The sequence below is a fragment of the Dendrobium catenatum genome, unplaced genomic scaffold (genome assembly GCF_001605985.2).
Source record: "Dendrobium catenatum unplaced genomic scaffold, ASM160598v2 fragScaff_scaffold_231, whole genome shotgun sequence".
In the NCBI taxonomy this organism is placed as follows: domain Eukaryota; kingdom Viridiplantae; phylum Streptophyta; class Magnoliopsida; order Asparagales; family Orchidaceae; genus Dendrobium; species Dendrobium catenatum.
This window is the reverse complement of record NW_021318693.1, coordinates 98,889-118,539: the sequence shown is the minus strand read 5'-3', so window position 1 is coordinate 118,539 and position 19,651 is coordinate 98,889. Positions and strand designations below refer to the sequence as shown.

The 19,651-nt window shown below is 35.1% G+C and overlaps 1 protein-coding gene across 2 annotated transcripts; it reads left to right on the top strand.

The window, feature by feature from the left end:
- Window positions 1-7,597: 7,597 nt before the first annotated feature.
- LOC110095657 (probable LRR receptor-like serine/threonine-protein kinase At1g63430) lies at window positions 7,598-13,269 on the top strand. Of its 2 annotated transcripts, none has more exons than XM_020821279.2 (13): window positions 7,598-7,910; window positions 8,103-8,232; window positions 8,540-8,611; window positions 8,699-8,842; window positions 8,932-9,078; window positions 9,387-9,506; window positions 9,583-9,647; window positions 10,304-10,549; window positions 10,690-10,895; window positions 10,974-11,106; window positions 11,201-11,358; window positions 11,687-11,902; window positions 12,874-13,269. In XM_020821279.2, the coding sequence occupies exons 1-13, from the start codon at window positions 7,820-7,822 to the stop codon at window positions 13,117-13,119; spliced, it is 1,974 nt and encodes a 657-aa protein (XP_020676938.1). In that variant the 5' UTR covers window positions 7,598-7,819; the 3' UTR covers window positions 13,120-13,269. The 2 variants fall into 2 exon arrangements, with proteins under 2 accessions (XP_020676938.1, XP_020676937.1); XM_020821278.2 differs by having other exon boundaries at window positions 7,599-7,910; window positions 8,097-8,232.
- Window positions 13,270-19,651: the final 6,382 nt, after the last annotated feature.

The following is a 19,651-nucleotide window of genomic DNA, read 5'->3' as shown; positions in this document are numbered from 1 at the left end:
CCCATCTTTTGACCCCTCTACCATGTGGTATACTACTCCTTTATTTGTCAGCTTTATAACATAAAATTTATCATTAGTTCCTTTTTCTGGGCTAAATTTACCTCTCCTTAAAAACCTCCTCCTTGCAATGCCTCCAAAGCTTGGAAATGGATTTTTTCTATTCTCCACAAAATTAAAAGTTCATTTTCTCTACGCAATACTCCTCAATGCAAATTTTTTATGTTCTAGGACCCGTGGTGTAAGGGAAAAGCTCTTGCTGATTACTTTTCTCCCACTTCATTTCCGCAATAGGCTATTTATTGTTACATTCATAGAAATAAATGGGTTACTCCTAATTTCTTCCCTGAGCTTATTCGTCAGGATGTTCTGGATGTTCCCATTTATGAGCAAGTAGTTGTAGCCTAGGGGGGCTCTTTCAACCCTTCCTTTAAACACTTCAACGCTCACTTCTAAACCTAGATAGAGGAGGTTCATTGGCACAAATTTATATGGCATAAAATCACTCTCTTAGATTCTAATGCTATGTTTGGATGGCCATTTTAGAAAAGCTTAAATGTATTGATATTGTGATCAAGAGATGCATTAACATTCATCTAGCTTGTTCTTTTCGTTAATAAGTTATGGAAGAAGGGAAATTCTATCATTCTATCTTATGTGAGGATAGAAGTAAACCTGCTGAAAGTAATAATGACATTTAGGTAATAAGAGAATTTCTCATTATATTCCATGAGGATTTGTTGAATTTGCCTCTAGAGAGAGAGGTAGAGTTTTGAGTTGAAGTGGTGACTGATACTTCCCCAATCATTAAGGCTCCAAATAGCATGGCACCCAAGGAATTTCAAGAAATAAAAGTTCAATTAAGGGAATTATTGAATAGAGGTTTTATTAGACTTAGTGATCTACATGGGACACTTCTTTATATTATTTGTGAAGGAGTATAGATCAATGAGATGTATATTGAATATATAGTCAAATAAGATAACAATTAAGAGCAAATATCTATTTCCCAAGATTGATGATTTATTTGATCAGATGGAAGATGCCTCACTGTTCGAGAAGATTAATTTAAGAGATTTTTATCGTCAGTTGATGGTGAAAGAAGAAAATGTGACGAATATATCTTTTAGCACCCGATATGGATAGTATGAGTTTTTAGTTACATCTTTTGGAGTAACAAATGCACTTTCAGTGTTTATTGATTTGATGAACCATGTATTTAAGAAGTACTTGGGCCAATTTATTATTGTGTTCATTAATTATATTTTGGGTTATTACAGTTATAAGTATTTCATTTTATTGTTCATTTTTATAAACATGAATATTCTTTATAGACTATTGTAATAGGAATGTTTTTCCATTGTATATGACTTTTTAAATAGAAATGAAAATATATTTTGATGTTTATAAAATGAAATGAAAGGTTATTTTTTTTGTTTTATTTATTTAATATGGATGACAAGTAGCTCTGATAGATAATTAGAATATATAAGTAGAAAATTCTTCAAAATTAGATTATGAGGCAGGATGCATTCTCCCTATGAAGGAGACCTAAACTTGAGTTTGGAGAGCATGTAGATCTGAAGAACTCTGGAGTTTTACATAATGTTCAATGCTGATAATCACAGCTAGATATCACTAGACTATTGTCAGCTAATCAATGTTGTATAATCACTGCTATATAACCACAATTATCTCAATATCATTATCCATTCATCAACATATGACCATTGTTATTCGACCATTATTATTCAATTAATATTTTATGAATGCCAGCATCATACTTCCACAATTACTCCCACCATTTCTAATATAATTATAGGAGACCAAATAAGCGCTCCCAACTTTGTATTCTTATATCTCTAGCTATAAAAAAGAACAAATTTTTATAACTTTAAGTATATAGTGGATTACTTCAATTGGGAAAAGTAGCATATTTTTTTGCTTCTCAAGTTTTCTATATAAAAACTTTAGTGTATCTAATATTTTTCCCTTTTATATATGAGTATTTAAGAACTTCATGCAAAATTAGGATGTAAAAATCTCTATATAATCAGGAATTGTTGTTTAATGTGCATTAATTTATCATTATATTTGAGAAATATTCCAAGAACTATACAAAGCTCATCCAATTCTTGACAGCCAATCCCACAATTCAGGATAACACAATATGATTAATAAAGGCCACGTAGTCCTAACTTTTAAGGATTTTATATGCATGATGGAGGAGTAACAAGTTCAAATTCATCACCTCTTAATTGAGATTAGATGATAAAGAGCAACATCATAATATTATGAAGTTTTCATACCATAAAATTAATAATAGGCTAGAGTTAATTAATTTGATGCTACCTATATAGTTTCTCTTCATCTACATGATATAGTTTCTTGCCCACAAATACCTTATTAAATATCTCAAACATAACTAATTAAAGTTATTTGTCTTTTACTACTAGACCAATCAATTATCTTTTGATAATTATGGTGGACTTAAATCAACCTCACCTTATTAATATTCGTCATGATGTTATAAGAGATAAACATTGACTCCTCATTCTAAGAAACTTCCTTGAAGAGATAAGAATCAACTTACTCCTTGATACAGATTTTTAGAGTCCTCTCCCCTTATTGTTAAAATTCTCCAATATCTTACTCTCTGGTGTTCAAGTTGCTTGCAATAAATCCTTATAATGAGACATGAGATCTTTATGAATATATCAACTAATATAGGATCATCATGCTTATTTAATAAAATTTTGATGTGGTCCTTTGCCAAATTTTCCTTGCACCTTTAAAGGAAAAAATTCACATCTAGGTTTACCCTCTCTAAAGTAGAACTATTCATTGAATAATTCATTGCAAGCTAGATGGTCATCAAAGATTCCTCACATCTTTTAAAAACTCACTAATATAAAGGAGAGACTTTTGAAGATTAATTTCAAAGATTATCTTCTTGTTTACATAAAAATTTTAGAATTTAATCTAGAGTTAGTACAAGATTTTGTTTCTTGGATGACTCTTACTTGAACCTTTCTACTTTTCAATGATGTTATAGTTAATTTACTCTAATGCTATTTTTTTTCTTAGAGTAGAAAAATAGTTTGAAGAATATTCAAATAAATGAAATAACTCATAATTAGAAATTAATCAATCATACAAATGAAGAAAATAGGAGCAGTAACGAAATCAAATGCATTCTTCCCACTAAATTTAACCATCTTGATAATAGCATGAGTCCTCTTATTGCACCCCACTAAACACATATGGAGCTAACATTTTAATAGAGATCTAAAATTGATATGGTCCTCACTAAAAAATCCTATGAAGGTCAGTAATATATAAAGTCTCCACACATAACTCTTAAAAGACACACCCGTGAGATAGCTCAATAAGAAGATAACAACTAACATGCTCTTTACTAGAAAAACTGCAAGAAAGCAACTAATTGATATGGTCTCACTCTTTAAAAAATCATAGAAGGCTAAAGTCTCAGAAGGACAGGTTCTTCAAAAATCTCAAAAGTTGTAAACCTCAATAAATGTTTTTTTAAAGAATCTTAAAAAGTGTTATCCTTTAATGGTTCACAATCTATATTCATAGCAAAAATATATATTAACCCTTATTTTATGTTTCTCAACTTATTTAAAAGTCTTAAAAGGCTTAGGCCTAAAAAATATAGGATTTTCATTCATCCAAAACTCTTGAAAGAAATAAGCCTTAGAAGGATATTATCATTTAAGAGATCGAATTCACTATGTTTCAACTGAGAAGTAACATCTTTTTTCTAACTCAAAGAATAAATTAGAGCATATTCGATTTCTAAAATGACTAAAAAAATCCAAATATATATATATATAAAGAGCTTAGTCTTATTTAGGGGATATATTCTCATAAAGTTGAGTTACTTTTATAAAAAGATCTAGAGTTTATTACTTCAAATATTTTGAATGTAAACATTAGCCAAGTTTCAATGTTAATACATGAAGAAATATATAAGGGCAAAAAAATATGAAGAATTATACATAGTTAATAGATTTACATAAATCCACAAACTATTTATCATTATTAATAGAGATTTCTTGAAGTCTTATACATCCTTTAAATCATTGAACTTTTAAATCAATTCGCATCAATCAATATCTTTTCACTTAAAGTTTATTATGAAAATGTAAATATGCACAAACTATTAAGAAAGATAGAGATAGATCTAAAAAGACTTGGTTAGAAAATATGAGAAATGACCTTTGTTTATTAGATTTAGATGAGAATTTGACCCTTAACATGGCACAATCGAGAAAAATGATTCATGTAACCACCCCACATAGTGGGATAAAGGCTTGTTGTTTTGTTGTTGTTGCAACACATCTCAAGTATTTTCGTTGGCGTCAAAGTCAATGTTGTTACGTGGCATCACCTTAACACCCAACACCAAGCTAGAACTAGCTGAAAATAGAGCTCTAGTTGTGATAATATTTTAAAATTATATACAAATTTATAAAATATTAAAGAAAAAATTGATAATGATAAGTACACAATAAATTAGAAAAGTAGGGCAATAAACTCTTTTTACAATGTCTATAAGCACACTGAAAACTTCATTCATTTGATGCTTCAACAAATTTTCTTAGGATAATAACGCAATGTATAACAAGACAATAGCTACTCAAATATTTTCAAGAAAACATTTTGAGGAAAATATTGAAATTTTTCTTGGAGCATGTATAAATTAATAGAAGTTTACAAAAAAAAGAATCATTCATTTGATGCTATAGTAAAATCTTGAATCTAGCAACCACAAAATCATAGATTCAAGAAAGCCACTATTCAAACAGTACTATTTTTAGAGGACAAAAATCTTGCAAGTAAACTAAGGATGTTATCTACTTTTCAACTTTTTTGATAAATGATTTAGCTATAGAAATTTGTTGAAGATAAAAGAAATCATAATTTCAGCATTAGGATATTCAACAATTAAAATTCTTCAAAAATTAAATTGACTGAATTTCACCATGAAAATTTTCAATAAATACATATATATCCTATAAAATAAATTGAACAAATATTTTGGGAGCACAAAAGCCAACAAGATAGTCTTTCAAAAATAAAAAGTTAGAATGCATTAAGAATGTGCCAATACATTAACCATTACCTTTCACAAAGGCTAGACCAAATTTTGAGGGCAACTAACTTCATTAGAGAAGAAATTGGAGCCTCAAAAATAGCTAAAAAAATTTTCAACTTAGATTCAATGTATCTAAATGAAGGCAATCAACTCATTTTAAAAGAAGGTTGGAGCTTTGTCGTAGAGATTTTAAATCCTTAGTGTCATGCACAATGATGCTCATCTAGAAAGGTTGTTCAATACTCAAAGGATTACACACCGCCTGTTTTTGATAGAATCTAATCTTTATAAATAAGTGTACTAGAGTATGCAAAGAGGAAATGATGCACCATTATGCAATATAGTGATTAACCTCTCGTAAGAGAAAGATTCGAAGCTTATTAAGGAGGAGAAAAATAGGAGAATTTTTTCACCCCCAAGGGGGCATTTATACTTAAAAAAAGAGATAAGAGTTATAATTTTTTTATTTATAATTTATAAAAAAATAAGGGTTTTTTTTGTAAATTTATAATTTATGCACACATGCCATTAGCAATGACAATGGTGGTCTATCAACCAATTAAAAGTCTCATTTTATATATGATTTTGGACCCAAAAATGCATATTCCACTCTTTTTTTTTTTATTTTCAAGACCTATAATGTCGATACTTTTCAAAGCCCTGTGAAGCATACATGATCAAGTTCATGCAAATTTAGATAGTTTAGAATAATGTTTTTTTAATAAATTTTGTTCAAATTTACGCCGCACAAACTTCTGGGAGACTAAAATTATAGTTTATGAAATTTTACTTAGTCCAAGATATGGCTTATATTGATGTCTAAGTTGATGCCATGCTTTGTAATTTTCTTGACATTATAATTTTATGAAAGACTTAATATATATTATTGAACTTCAAAACTTTGACATCAGAAAATAAGTGCGGTGATGATATGCCAATAAAAACCCCATTCAATCATATACAAATCTTGAGATAATGTTTGAATTGGAAACTTATGGAATTAAATTCAATATCATCCAAAACTCTAATTTCAAGAAAACTTATAGTCGAATTGTACATTTCTACAAAATGGTTGTTGAATCTTAAATGCTTGTAGTGAAATTGAGCATCTAGATAAGATAAATACATCAAGCTCAAGATCATTAAATTACGAGATTATTAAGACACTCAAATGCTAAATAAAGATCTATGATATGTTTGGAGTATTATGAAATTTTGGCTCAATTTATCAAAATATCACTCTTGAAATGCGATAATAGATCGGCATTCTCTGCATGAAGGAGTCTTATGCTTCGTTTGGGATGGCTTTCTTCCTTCTTCTTAAAACAGTTTTTTAATACAAAAATTATTTTTTGGTATTTAAAAGCTTCTTTAAGAAGCAGGAAGAAAGCCGTCCCAAACAAAGCCTTAGACTTGATATTAGAGATAACATAAAGATTTGAAGGACAATGAAGCTCTATCTAATGTTTAACGTTGATAATCATCGCTAGCTATTGCTCAATTGCCATCGTTAAACCACCTCGTCCCACCAATGTCGTCGTGCCGTCATCTTCTAAACATTGACATTCAACTGTTACAGTCTATTCACTATCATCCAATCACCGTTGTTTAATTGCTATTATTTGACCATCATAGTTTGAAAGAAATTGTCCAACAACCATCATCATCATTCCAATACTTTTCTCACAATTTTTACTATAGGATACTAAGTGCACCCAACTTTACTATCTCATCTTCTAGAATAGTGGAAAATAATTAATTTCTATAACTTTAAGCACAGAATATATTATTTCAATTAGGCTTGCTCTAGTAGTTTTTTTTTTCTTCTTGGATTTTTCAAGTAAAAATTTGATGTATCATGCATTCTTCACTTTATTTTATCAGTTTGTTGGATTTAACAAAAAATTATGATTAAAAACTTTCTCTATATCACTGTAAATTTTTTAGAATGTAATTGTGAGGTATATATTTAGTTATTTACTTTAAATAAATTTGACAAGTGTAACAAATTATTCATTAAAAAACTATGAACACATAAAATGACATTAAAAATGTTCATTTCAATATATTATACATTTACGATTTTCTAATGATAAAAAAAAAATCTTAGAAGTGATTCATAATTTTTTTGATAATTTCATATATATATATATTCCATTGAGATTCTAATTGTAATACATATAAAATTAATGAAACTTTAACTTTGGAAATCAGTTTTTTTTTTTAAATTCTTAAAATTTTTAATTAAAAAGAAAAACTTCTGGTGTAATTTTTGAGTTTCGTCAACGAAAATTTAAATTTCAACTAAAATTGGCGAAATTAATTAAAATTAAAAATATTAATAAGTTTCAAATTAATTTCTATTAAATTAAATTGAAACTATTAAAATTATCCAAACATAAAATCATTATCCAAAATCCAAATATAGTCTCTCCTGTCATACCCTTCCCCAACCCTTACTAGCATTTCATTCATCTCTTGTCCTTATAATTTTGTTTGTTTTACTTCTGTATTTAAAATAAAAATCCAACTTTGGACCAAATCTCTAATCCGTGTGCCTCCGACTTCTCATGAATTTCCTCTTCCGGGCATCTATCATCTCCTCAGTAACATCACTATTTTTTTTTCTCGTCAGATAAGTGTAGGACTTCAGAGATTTCCCAGCTTTGTGAGCTTTGGAAGTACAAATTTTAGAATATAATGAGATTTCCCAGCTTACTTCTTCTTCTTCTTGCGACTCAGTTGGAAACCCTTCTCTTTAACCCTTGTGAGTCCGTTCGTGAGGAAGAGAGTATGTGCTCTTACCATTCGCTTCGTTTTGCTGAATCTTTTTCAAGCTTTCTTTGTTTTTGATTCTATTTAGATAATTGAAGTTGGGATTTGGTTCAGGAGCTTCATATTTTCATCTTTGACTTCTTAAACTTCAAAATTGCATCTTTATTAGATTCATGATTTTATCTTTTTTTTTTTTTGGCAGTTGCAGCACTGAGAGCTTTTAAGCTGGCTATATCGGAAGACCCTCTTAGAAAGCTATCTGACTGGAGTAGCAGTGGAGATCCTTGCAGCTGGTCTGGCATCAAGTGCTCAGATTCGAAGAACAGTGTGATTTCTCTGTAAGCAATAGTTACTACGAATCTTACATGACCTACTAAGTCAAATTAGTTGTATTTGGTGTGCAAAGATTTCAAATCAGACATGCATAGATATATATATTTTCTCTTGTTATTTCTTTGGAATGATTTCTGCTGTAAAATAAAAGCATGTTGACCTCTTAGTATAATTTTAGAGGAGCTGAAATATGTTCAAAGTTTACTTCATCAATATGATGGTGTTGAAGCTTTTTTTTTTTTTAATTTTATTTTTTACCTAATGGCATTTCTTATATTGTCCTTCCTTTTGAGCTCTTGGTTTCTTTGACAGAAACTTCTCCAATTCCTCTTTGAAAGGGTTCCTTGCAGAAGAAGTTGGCTTTCTGAATTCACTAAAAGAGTTGTATGATGTTCTTTCTATCAATTGATACATTACATTTTCATATCTTTTTTTTTCTTCATTATGATACTTTTTTTGTTTCCTTCACAGGATTTTAGATAATAATCTGTTCTATGGGACAATGCCTAGACAAATCGGCAGGCTTAAAAGCTTGCAAGTATTGGATTTGAGTGCAAATCGTTTTTTGGGTCCAATTCCTTCAGAAATTGGAGACTTGATTAGTATAACAACAATGTAAGCAGAAGATTTTATTTCCTTGCTCTTTTTTTTTTTTTTTTTAAACTTGTGGTTTCTGATTTCTTTTATTGCTCATCATTCTGTAGAAATCTTCACTTTAATGGTTTAACTGGTGTCATCCCTCCTGAGCTTGGTAACCTGGTAAACCTCGTTGAACTTCAGTTGGATAGGAATAAGCTTAATGGACCAATTCCTGGGAGCAAAAACTCGAAGTCCTCGACAACTGATGGAATGTAAATACCCTCTTTTCTTACATGATTTTTGAACATCATTTGATGTCATGGGCTTTTTCAATTTATTCTAATCATACTGTTATTTAGTATATAAATGAGTAAATGACCAATATTAGTCTTAAACACTTTTGCAATTTTTAGTTCATGCTCCACTCTTCTATTTTTAGTATCATATTAGTAAGTTAATCTATACAAGGAACAAAAACTCAGTAAATTTTATGGTTACAGTGAATAATATTCTTATGTTGAATACATAGTGTTGCTTTATGCTCTTGCAGAATATTAATGTTTTTCCTTTTATGTTTCAGGTTTGTTTCTCATGGTAACTCCACTGCTGGTTTGTGCGAGTTAACTAAGTTAGAAGTTGCAGATTTTTCATACAATTTTTTGCAGGGAAAAATACCTTCTTGCTTGAAATACCTTCCAAGGTAAAACCTAACATTTCATAGCTTGAATATGTCATGTCTTAACTTAAATTCACTAGTTTTATTGTACTCTCGATAGGTCAAGTTTTCAAGGTAATTGCTTTCAAGATAAAGATTCTTTGATGCAGCGTTCGAGTCAACAGTGTATGATGTTAGACCCTGTCCTCCAATGAATTTCATTCTTTGAATCTTGTTAGGAATGCAATGTGATTGGTGATTTGATAATGAGATAACAATCATTTATATTTGAAGCAAAGTGATGGAACAAGCAACTCAAGTAAATTACATGTACTGATCAAATGATACTTTTCTTGCTTTTTATAACCTTAATACTTCTTTTGTCTCGTTTATACCACAATTTTCTAATTCTGATAGCTTTACATCTTTACCTGTCTCATAGACCGAATGGACCCATAGGAATGAGTTTTCTAGCCTTATGATGGGAAAAGTTTTGGTGCTATTTGAGGACTACTATGGATTGTATTTTATCAATATTCAATGACTGTATCACAATACCATTAAGGTGCATTTTTAAGGGCATAAAAATGTTTTCATTAGAATTTTGGTTGCTAAATTTGGTTAAATTGAATAATATTTTTGTGAAATGATGTGGTGGGGATAGGCTGTCCATTTTTCTTCCTTTTTTTAACTTGTCGGCATTTTGATATTGTTAAGTGATGCTGAACATTATAGTTGAGTGATTCCAGAAAAATAGATAAAACTTACTAAAAACGCCTAATGCTCAGTTTTTGTGTTCATGTTGTTACTCTTGTAGTTGAAGAACTTATTGCTTATTGTAGGTTTGCTTGTAAAAAGCCAGGAAAGTGCAGAAGAGACTTATAAGCAATCAAGTGGCAGAACTAACCATAAAAATCTAAAGGAACCTTTGTGGCTAATGATTCTAGAAATAGTTACAGGAGCTGCTCTTGTTGTTTTCTTAGTAATCTGCATTGTTCATAGCGTTAAAAGATGCAAATCAAAGTCTAATGTCACGATGGATCGGAAGCGAGCACAAATCATGAAGGATCAGATATCAATATCAATTGGTTTGTTCTGTCTTTTGTTCTCGTAACTATATATATATATATATATATATATTTTATTTCAGCTGCTTCATGATTTTGCTAAGCTGATGGATTGCTGAAAATGGTGTGAATACATTTCAGACTAATTCTGTTATGCACAGATGATGGATTTCTCAAACATGTCTTGAGGTACAGCCGAGAGGATCTTGAACTAGCTTGTGAAGATTTCAGCAACATAATTGGGTCTTCGGCCAACAGCAAAGTTTATAAGGGAACTGTAAAGGATGGTCCTGAAATTGCTGTCATATCACTTTCAGTATCAGTCACTCACTGGCCAAGCTATCTTGAGCTTTGCTTTCAGAAGGAGGTAAGAAATCTGAAAGCCCAATTCTTTTCGGAAAAAAATACCTTAATTCTTTGCTCAGAAAAATCATTTACACTTCAGGTGGATAACTTGGCAAGGTTAAATCACGAAAACACATCTAAACTTCTTGGTTATTGCAAAGAGAATGAACCATTTTCAAGAATGTTAGTCTTTGAATATGCATCCAATGGAACATTGTATGAGCATCTCCACTGTAAGTCTATTACCTGATTTATGTACTATTGAAATGCTAACTTTTATGGCATTTGGTCCTCAAAGATGTGACTTTTGTCTCTTCAAAATCATAGATGGTGATGCAGGTCAGCTATCCTGGCTCAGACGCATGAACATAGCAATTGGTGTTGCTCGCGGACTAAGATATTTGCACACTGAAGTACAACCTCCATTCACAATATCTGAACTCAACTCCAATGCAGTATATCTGACTGAGGATTTCTCCCCAAAGGTTTGTTTAAATATTGCATGTTAGTGATTTTGCAAATGTTTTTATTAATTCAATATCAGCTTCTTAAAATTAAGAAAGATGAGGTTCATCATACTCACGCACTTCATTACCGTTCTTACTAGAAACTGGATGAATGCATTTTCTCTTTCTGATCTTTTAGATTTGAGAAACCTCTTAAATGTGGCAGCTTCTTGCTTTACATACTTGAAATTCCTTTTGGATTAAACTGTTTGAGCACTTCTCACTAGTTAATATATTCTTTATCTCAGAAATGAAAATCTATAAAACATAAAGATAATAACTTTCTGCATTATTTGCTCATCTGCAGTTGGTTGATTTTGAAAGATGGAATGCTATTGTTTCAAGATCAGACAATGGCTTAGGCTACTTAACTAATGGAAGCTTATTTAATGGTTTTCTGGAGACTTCAGAGACATGGAATATGGATGTGCAGGGTAACACTTATGCTTTCGGTGTGCTCTTACTGGAGTTGATCAGTGGAAGGTCTCCAAATTATAAAGACAGAGACAGCATTGTAGACTGGGTAAGGAATTCACCAACATCTTAATAAATTAGGTATTCAGGTTTAGTATCAGACGTACTTCATGTGTAAAGTAGAACTTCTCAATGTAAAGTGACAATGTGGAAGTGAATGTGTTCTATAAGCACGCTATGTGGAGAAGTATTTTCCTTCTTTTCTAGACCAATGCATCATTAAGCAGCAACGATTACCCTTTCAATTTAAACATTGATATATTTAATTTAAAAACTGAAATGCTTTGTATTTTAGATTAATACTTGTTCCAAAATGTTCATGTTAGTAAAATTTTTCTCCATAGATCTCAGATAGTTATCCAGGCTTACATATTTATTTAGGATATTATTTTTGTATTTGTAACTTCTCTATTTTTTTATATATATTTGTTCTTAGAAGAGCATTAAACAACTACAGTATAGCAATATTTTCTAATTTGCGCATAATCACTGAAACAGTTAGAGACAACCATTAAATAGTGCAGATACCGTACTTTGATGGGTTTAGGTCCCTTGCTCTTTGATTGATCATTATGTCTTGATCTTGGTGTTTGAGCTCAATATAGGTACTGCTATAGCATGTGCTTGCCCACTATTTCCTCCATAAGTAACTAAAGGCTGACATTTTTGAATCTGATTCATATATTTTGAAGTGATTTGAAGATTATTTGACTCTATAGCTTTTAAAGTTCTACAGCAATCGACTCCAACAGAGAAATACTAGTGGGTTACGAAGAATTGTTTCATCAACTATTCTCTGATTCTTGTTGTTCCAGAAATTTTGTTGAACTGCGTTAGAAAGAGTGTGCTTTTAGCTGATCTTCGAGATGCTTATTACGAAATAGCTTCTAATTCTGCTGTTTCTTTTCTTCTTTTTGGTTCCTATCTTCAACCATGAAATCCTTTGATTATTATTACAATAGTCTGTGCTATGATCCTATCTTCAGTGAATTAACGCTTGCAATTATATTAAATCTGCAGGCAATAGATTATCTACAAGACCCCAACAAGATGAGCATGATAGTAGACCCAGAAATCAAAAATGTAAAGATTGACAACCTCTCTGTACTCTGCCGTGTGATTAGCCTATGTATTGAGCCTGAACTGTCGAAGAGGCCATCAATGCATATATTATGTGCAATGTTGGAGGATGGCATCGACACCTCGGTTGGTGCAATTTTTAGAGAGCCTTCTCTGGCATGGGCAGAGCTTGTTCTCTCAGTTTAGTAAAAGAATTCCAGATACTGTACATCCACAGGCGGTAAAACATAAAAACACAATGAACTTTTAGAACTTAACGAGTGTTAGATGAGGCGTCTACTGTATATACTTGCTTCATTAGTGAAGTTGTTATACATGAATTCAAATTTACATCGATATTAGCCTCTTAAACTATCCTTCAGAGTCAAATAACATTTATAGCTTTTGCTGAACGTCAGCTAATTATGGAGATACAAGTTGTGGTCCAAGCAAATGTTGATCCCTATACGCAAAGACAGATGAAACGTGGCAAAATTGACACGTGATGCATCACTTGAAGGGTCAAAAGATTTTTGATTGCCAAATGGACGATGTTATTGCGATTAGAGTGTCGAATTTGCCTAAATGAGAACCCCTCGCAATCAAATTGGGAGGAATTGATCAAAAGGGATGACCGACACTCAAAATTAATCCGTGATGTTGCCAGATGACGTTCGATTGTAAAATGGACCTCGACGTTTTCGAAGCACTGTCATACCTAAGAATGTTCATACATTTATTCAATTAAAGTTGGCACATATCCTAAGGCAAAATGCATGGATTCGAGAAAATGCACGCAAATTGAAAGATTAACGCATAAATTCCAAGACGGGCAAACTTCTAATTCATTGTTATAATAATAATAATAATAATATTTTGTGGGCTCCGAAAATTCGGCCCCAGCCTCCCCGCCGCGCGATTTCTTTTTATTTGAGCGAGGGAGTTTTAACAGAATTAAGTTCCGGGGTAAATTTTGGAAGGCAGATGGGTTTGTAGATAAGATTACATCTGGTCACCGGACGTGGAGATAGGTCCTTATATTAATAAAATATTATTTTAAATGAAGCGAGTTAAAAGCGCAGGCAAATCTCAGTCAAAAGCACAGTCTAAGCGCAGGTAAAACGCAATCAAAACGTAGGTAAAGCGCAGTCAAAGCGCACCTAAAGCGTAGTCAAAGCATAGTAAAAAAATGGAGTCAAAGGGCAGGTGGCGTGGAAAGTTTTAATTGAATGTCTGAACCTATTTTTAGGTCCGATGATCGGACCTAATAATTTTCCGTGGGAGAGATCCCAAAAATCCTGTTGAAATCCTTCTCCGCTACCTTTGATCATGATCTCCCCCCTTTCTTCCTAATGCCCAGCCTCCAATCCGGTCTGATCACTCCGATCGCTAGCTCCAGCCGGTCTCAAAGCCACGCCAAATCTGACGCTAGCTAACTAATTCATGCTCTCTACCCTCCGACTTCACCTAGCCAAAACAGCCGATCTCCAATCTAGCTCAACTCTTACAAACCCAAATAAACCAAAACCACTGCCACTAATTTACCCAAGCAGCCATATAATAAAGGCCAATAGCATATCTCATCCACCCAATTAGCTTTCCTAAACCTCTAGCCTCAACCCTCACGGTCAAAGCCCTGTAGCCCGTGAAGATAGTTTTCTTTTTAATCCATTATTTTATGTTATTAATTTTGGTTAACTATTATTATAATTAGTGTGATAATAATAATAGTAATTGATACGTCGTTAAAAAATTATCTTGATCGGGCACGAATCTCGATACAGAATCAAGTTGGAAACTTCAAAAATTAATTCGGAGACCATCTGAACTCCGATTTCAACAAACTTACAGTCGAATTGAGCGTCTCGGAAGTACGAATCCAACGACACCAAATTCAACTCAATCCGAGCCCAAATTAAGGACTCGAAGTGCTGTTGGGAGCTTCATAACACTATTTTAGTTATCGAACAGTCTCCGATTTTTACGAGCTTATACTCGAATCGAACGGCTCGACGAGACGAATCCAACTAGCCCAAGATCGCTGAATTCCGACATCTCTAACACCTTCAAATGTCCAACGAATGGTGCACGATCATAGGATTCGATATCGGCCGTCCATTCGACCACTCCCTATTCGCCCCTGATCTCACACCTATTTACAAGCCATGCCACTCCACAAACTTCTATCAGGACCATCGCCTAATGCCGGACTTCAGTCGGTCCACCACATGACGCGGGACTTTTGTTAGGACCACCGCCTGATGCCGGAGTTCCGTTGGACCATCGCCGCCGCCGGAGTTTCGTCGGACCACGGACTGATGCCTAAACTTTTATCAGGCCACCAATAGAAGTCAAAGTTCCACCAGACCACCGAATAACACATGGACTTCCGTCGGAGCACTGCCTTACGACTACAATCTTTTTGACCTCTGTCTCCTGCCGACTACGGTCCTTCCGACTTCCGTCGCCTACTATGGTCCTTCCGACCTCCATCAACAAACAACGGTCTTTCTGACCCCGGTCTCCTGCCGACTACGGTCCTTTCGACCTCGGTCGCCTACTACGGTCCGTCCGACCTCCATCACCAGACAACGGTCTTTCTGACCCAGGTCTCCTGCCGACTACGATCCTTCAGACCTCCGTTGCCTACTATGGTCCTTCCAACCTCCATCAACAAATAACGGTCTTTCTGACCCCAGTCTCCTGCCGACTACGGTCCTTTCAACCTCTGTCGCCTACTATGTTCCGTCCAACCTCCTTCAACAGACAACGGTCTTTCTGACCCCCGGTCTCCTGCCGACTACGGTCCTTCCGACCAAACAAACATGTATATGTAACTCCTACCATGTAATGCAATCTATATGATGTATATTTGCTACATCAATACAAGGCCTTCTCCAAATGAAGGGACTCATTTATAATCGACTTCAAATACTAGTGGATTCATTCAAACTAGGCCAGGCCCTGTGGTTTTTCCCCTTTTTAGGGGTTTTCCACGTAAAAACTCTAGCGTCTCTTATAAATGTTTCATCCCCTCTCTTATCTGCTTGTGTGCTGCATCTTCGTATAATGCTAAGACGTTAAACCATATATTTCTCTACTACCGCGAATATTCCAGGACACAACAATTTGGCACCGTATGTGGGAAAGTGATTCCCGACTGGGAGGCAATTATTGTTCCAATCTCAAAAGATCGCCCTTATCAACTTCTTGACATCAGTCATTGCTGCATCAATTTTATAAGAATCAGATGCGGACTTGGGGGCAACTTTGACTCCAATCGTGATTAAGAAGATCCCTCCAATGCTTTCAATATCAAGATGATATTTTAGAAAAATCCCAGCGAATGCAAGAATACTTTCAATCGATTATAAGCTTCATAAAGTCCCCTGTTGGACTTCTACTCCTTGGGCAATGTCTTAATTAATGTCAACCTCATAAAGGCAATAACGGTCTAAAGATAGACCGTTCTCTACTTTTAATTAGGGATACACACGGCGTTCGCCCCCTCCCAATCAAAGCAAAATCAATCCTTGGTGGATTCTCTCGACCTCTTCCACACAGGTTAACGTCGTCGAGAAAATACTCCGACATACAACCTCGGATAGGTCTTACATTCTTGGTGGATTCTCTTGACCTCTTCCACACAGATTAATATCGTCGAGCAAAGGCTCTGACATACAACCTCGGATAGGTCTTACATCCTTAGTGGATTCTCTCGACCTCTTCCACACAGGTTAACGTCGTTGAGCAAATACTCCGACATACAACCTCGGATAAGTCTTACATCCTTGGTGGATTCTCTCGATCTCTTCCACACAGGTTAGCATCGTCGAGCAAAGGCTCCGACATACAACCTCAGAAAGGTCCTACATCTTTAGTAGATTCTCTCGACCTATTCTATACAGGTTAACGTCGTCGAGCAAAGGCTCCAACATACAACCTCGGATAGGTATTACATCCTTGGTGGATTATCTTGACCTCTTCCACATAGGTTAACGTCGTCGAGCAAAGGCTCTGACATACAACCTCGAATAGGTCCTACATCCTTGGTGGATTCTCTCGACCTCTTCCATACAGTTTAACGTCATCGAGCAGGGCTCTGACATACAACCTCGGATAGGTTTTACATCCTTGGTGGATTCTCCCGACCTCTTCCACACAGGTTAACATCATCGAGTAGAGCTCTGACATACAACCTCGGATAGGTCTTACATCCTTGGTGGATTCTCCCGACCTCTTCCACACAGGTTAACTTTATCGAGCAGGGCTCTGACACACAACCTCGGATAGGTCTTACATCCTTGGTGGATTCTCCCGACCTCTTCCACACAAGTTAACGTCATCGAGCAGGGCTCTGGCATATAACCTTGGAAAGGTCTTACATCCTTGGTGGATTCTCTCGACCTCTTCCATACAGGTTAATGTCATCAGGCAAATGCTCTGACATACAATCTTGGATAGGTCTTACATCATTGGTGGATCCAATATCGGTTAACATCATCGAGCAAAGGCTCTAACAAACAACCTTGAATAGATTATACATCCTTGGTTAACGTCACCAAAATGCCGTCAATGGACTTCCATCGGACTTCTACACAGTTAAATTTCTACCTGATGTTGAATTTCCTCATGTTGCTGAACTTTTTTCTTGCAGGACTTTCGACGGAATAATACCCAACGTCGGACTTCTCCCTTTCATTGGACTTCTTCTCGTCAGCGGACTTCTACTCATCGTCGGACTTCTGCTCGTCGACGAACTTTCGTCGGCCTTCTACTTGACACAGTACTTCTACCCGACCTCGGACTTATGCTCGTCAGTGGACTTCTACCTGTCGACGGACTACTACCCGTCGATGCACTTTCATCAGTTTTTTGCCCAAGGCCGTACTTCTGCCCAACGTCGGACTCTTGCCCGTCGTCAAACTTTTATCGGGTTTCAACCCATTGTCAGACTTCTGTCCAACATCAAGCTTCTTCCCGTTATCGAAATTCTGCATAGCATAAATTTCATCAGACTTCTGCCTGATGCAGAGCTTTCTCCCTGTCGTTGAACTTTCATTGGGATTCTGCCCGACGTAGAGCTTCCTCCCATCATTGGACTTGTGCCCCTCGATGGACTTTCATCAATCTTCTACCCGATATTGTACTTCTACCCGATGTCAAACTTCTCCCTATCGTCGGACTTCTTCTCGTCAGCGGACTTCTACTCATCTTCGGACTTCTGCTCGTTGACGAACTTTCATCGGTCTTCGACTTGACAGTGTACGTCACCCGACTACGGACTTCTGCCTGTCGTCAGACTACTATTTGTCGTCAGACTTCTGCCCATCGATGGACTTTCTTTGGGATTCTACTCGATGTTGAATTTCTACCCATCATCGTACTTTTCCTCGACGTCAGAATTCTACTCGACGCCAAGTCTCGACCCTTCATCACACTTCTGTTCACCGTCAGCCTCCTACCTGACGCCGCATTTCTACATAGCGTCGGGTTTCTGCACTTCAACAGTCTTTTCAACCTCCCTCCTTACAACGGTCTCTCTGACCTCCATCTCCAAACAACTAACATCAGAACTCCGCAGGATATCTCGAAGAACAAAGGAATAATGGGGGATCTCCGGACTTCCTTGCAAAGAGAGGGGCCTTGGAGAACCAAGGGAAAGCCTCAATTGTAAGAATAGAGGGAGAATGAGGAAATCTTCGAACTTCCTTGCAAAAAGATGGGTTTCGGAGGACCAAGGGAAAGCCTCAATTGTAAGGACAGAGGGAGAGGAGGAGGTGCAAGGAATTAGGTCCAAAGAGGGGCCTATTTATAGAAACAAAGGGGAGTCTCCCTCTCCCTCTCTCCCACTGTCCCACTCTCTCACACTCTAAAAAAAAAAAAATTTTGGGCCCGGCACTGTAGCAACCGCTACTCTAGCAACGGAATTTAAAAAAGAAAATTTCATTTTGTAGAAGAATACTGAAGCGACGACTGTAGCACGGCACTGTAGTAACGGTACTGTAGATAACGTTGCACCATATGCAGAACTGTATGAAACTTTCATTGTAGCTGACGAATAATGTAGTAGAGTTACTATAGCAAAAGTTTGGGGCAATATTTTCATTCCGGACAAGCCAAATTGAACGTTTTTGGGGTCCCCAAAAAAGTTTTTCGACGTTCTGGATTCAATTTTGACACTTTCAGAGCTTAACGGGTCCTCTATGACTGGGTTTGAGCAAATTTATATTTTTTTGGAAAGGAATTTTCTGATAATTTTCAACAATTTGATCAATTATAAGTATTATATCATATATTTTCTGACTCCTGAAGCTTCAATGTCCGAAAATAGGGGGCAACTGATACGTCATAAAAAAATTATCTTGATCGAGCATGAATCTCGATGCAGAATCAAGTGGAAACTTCAAAAATTAATTCAGAGATCATCTAAACTCCGATTTCAACAAACTTACAGTCGAACTGAGCGTCTCGAAAGTACAAATGCAACGACACCAAATTCAATTCAATCAGAGCCCAAATTAAGGGCCCGAAGCGCTGTTGGGAGCTTCATAACACTGTTTGAGTTATCAAACAGTCTTCGATTTTTACGAGCTTATACTCGAATCGAATGGCTCGACGAGACGAATCCAACGAGCCCAAGATCACTGAATTCCGACATCTCTAATACCTTTCAAATGTCCAATGAACGGTATACAATCGTAGAATTCGATATCGGCCGTCCATTCGACCACTCCTG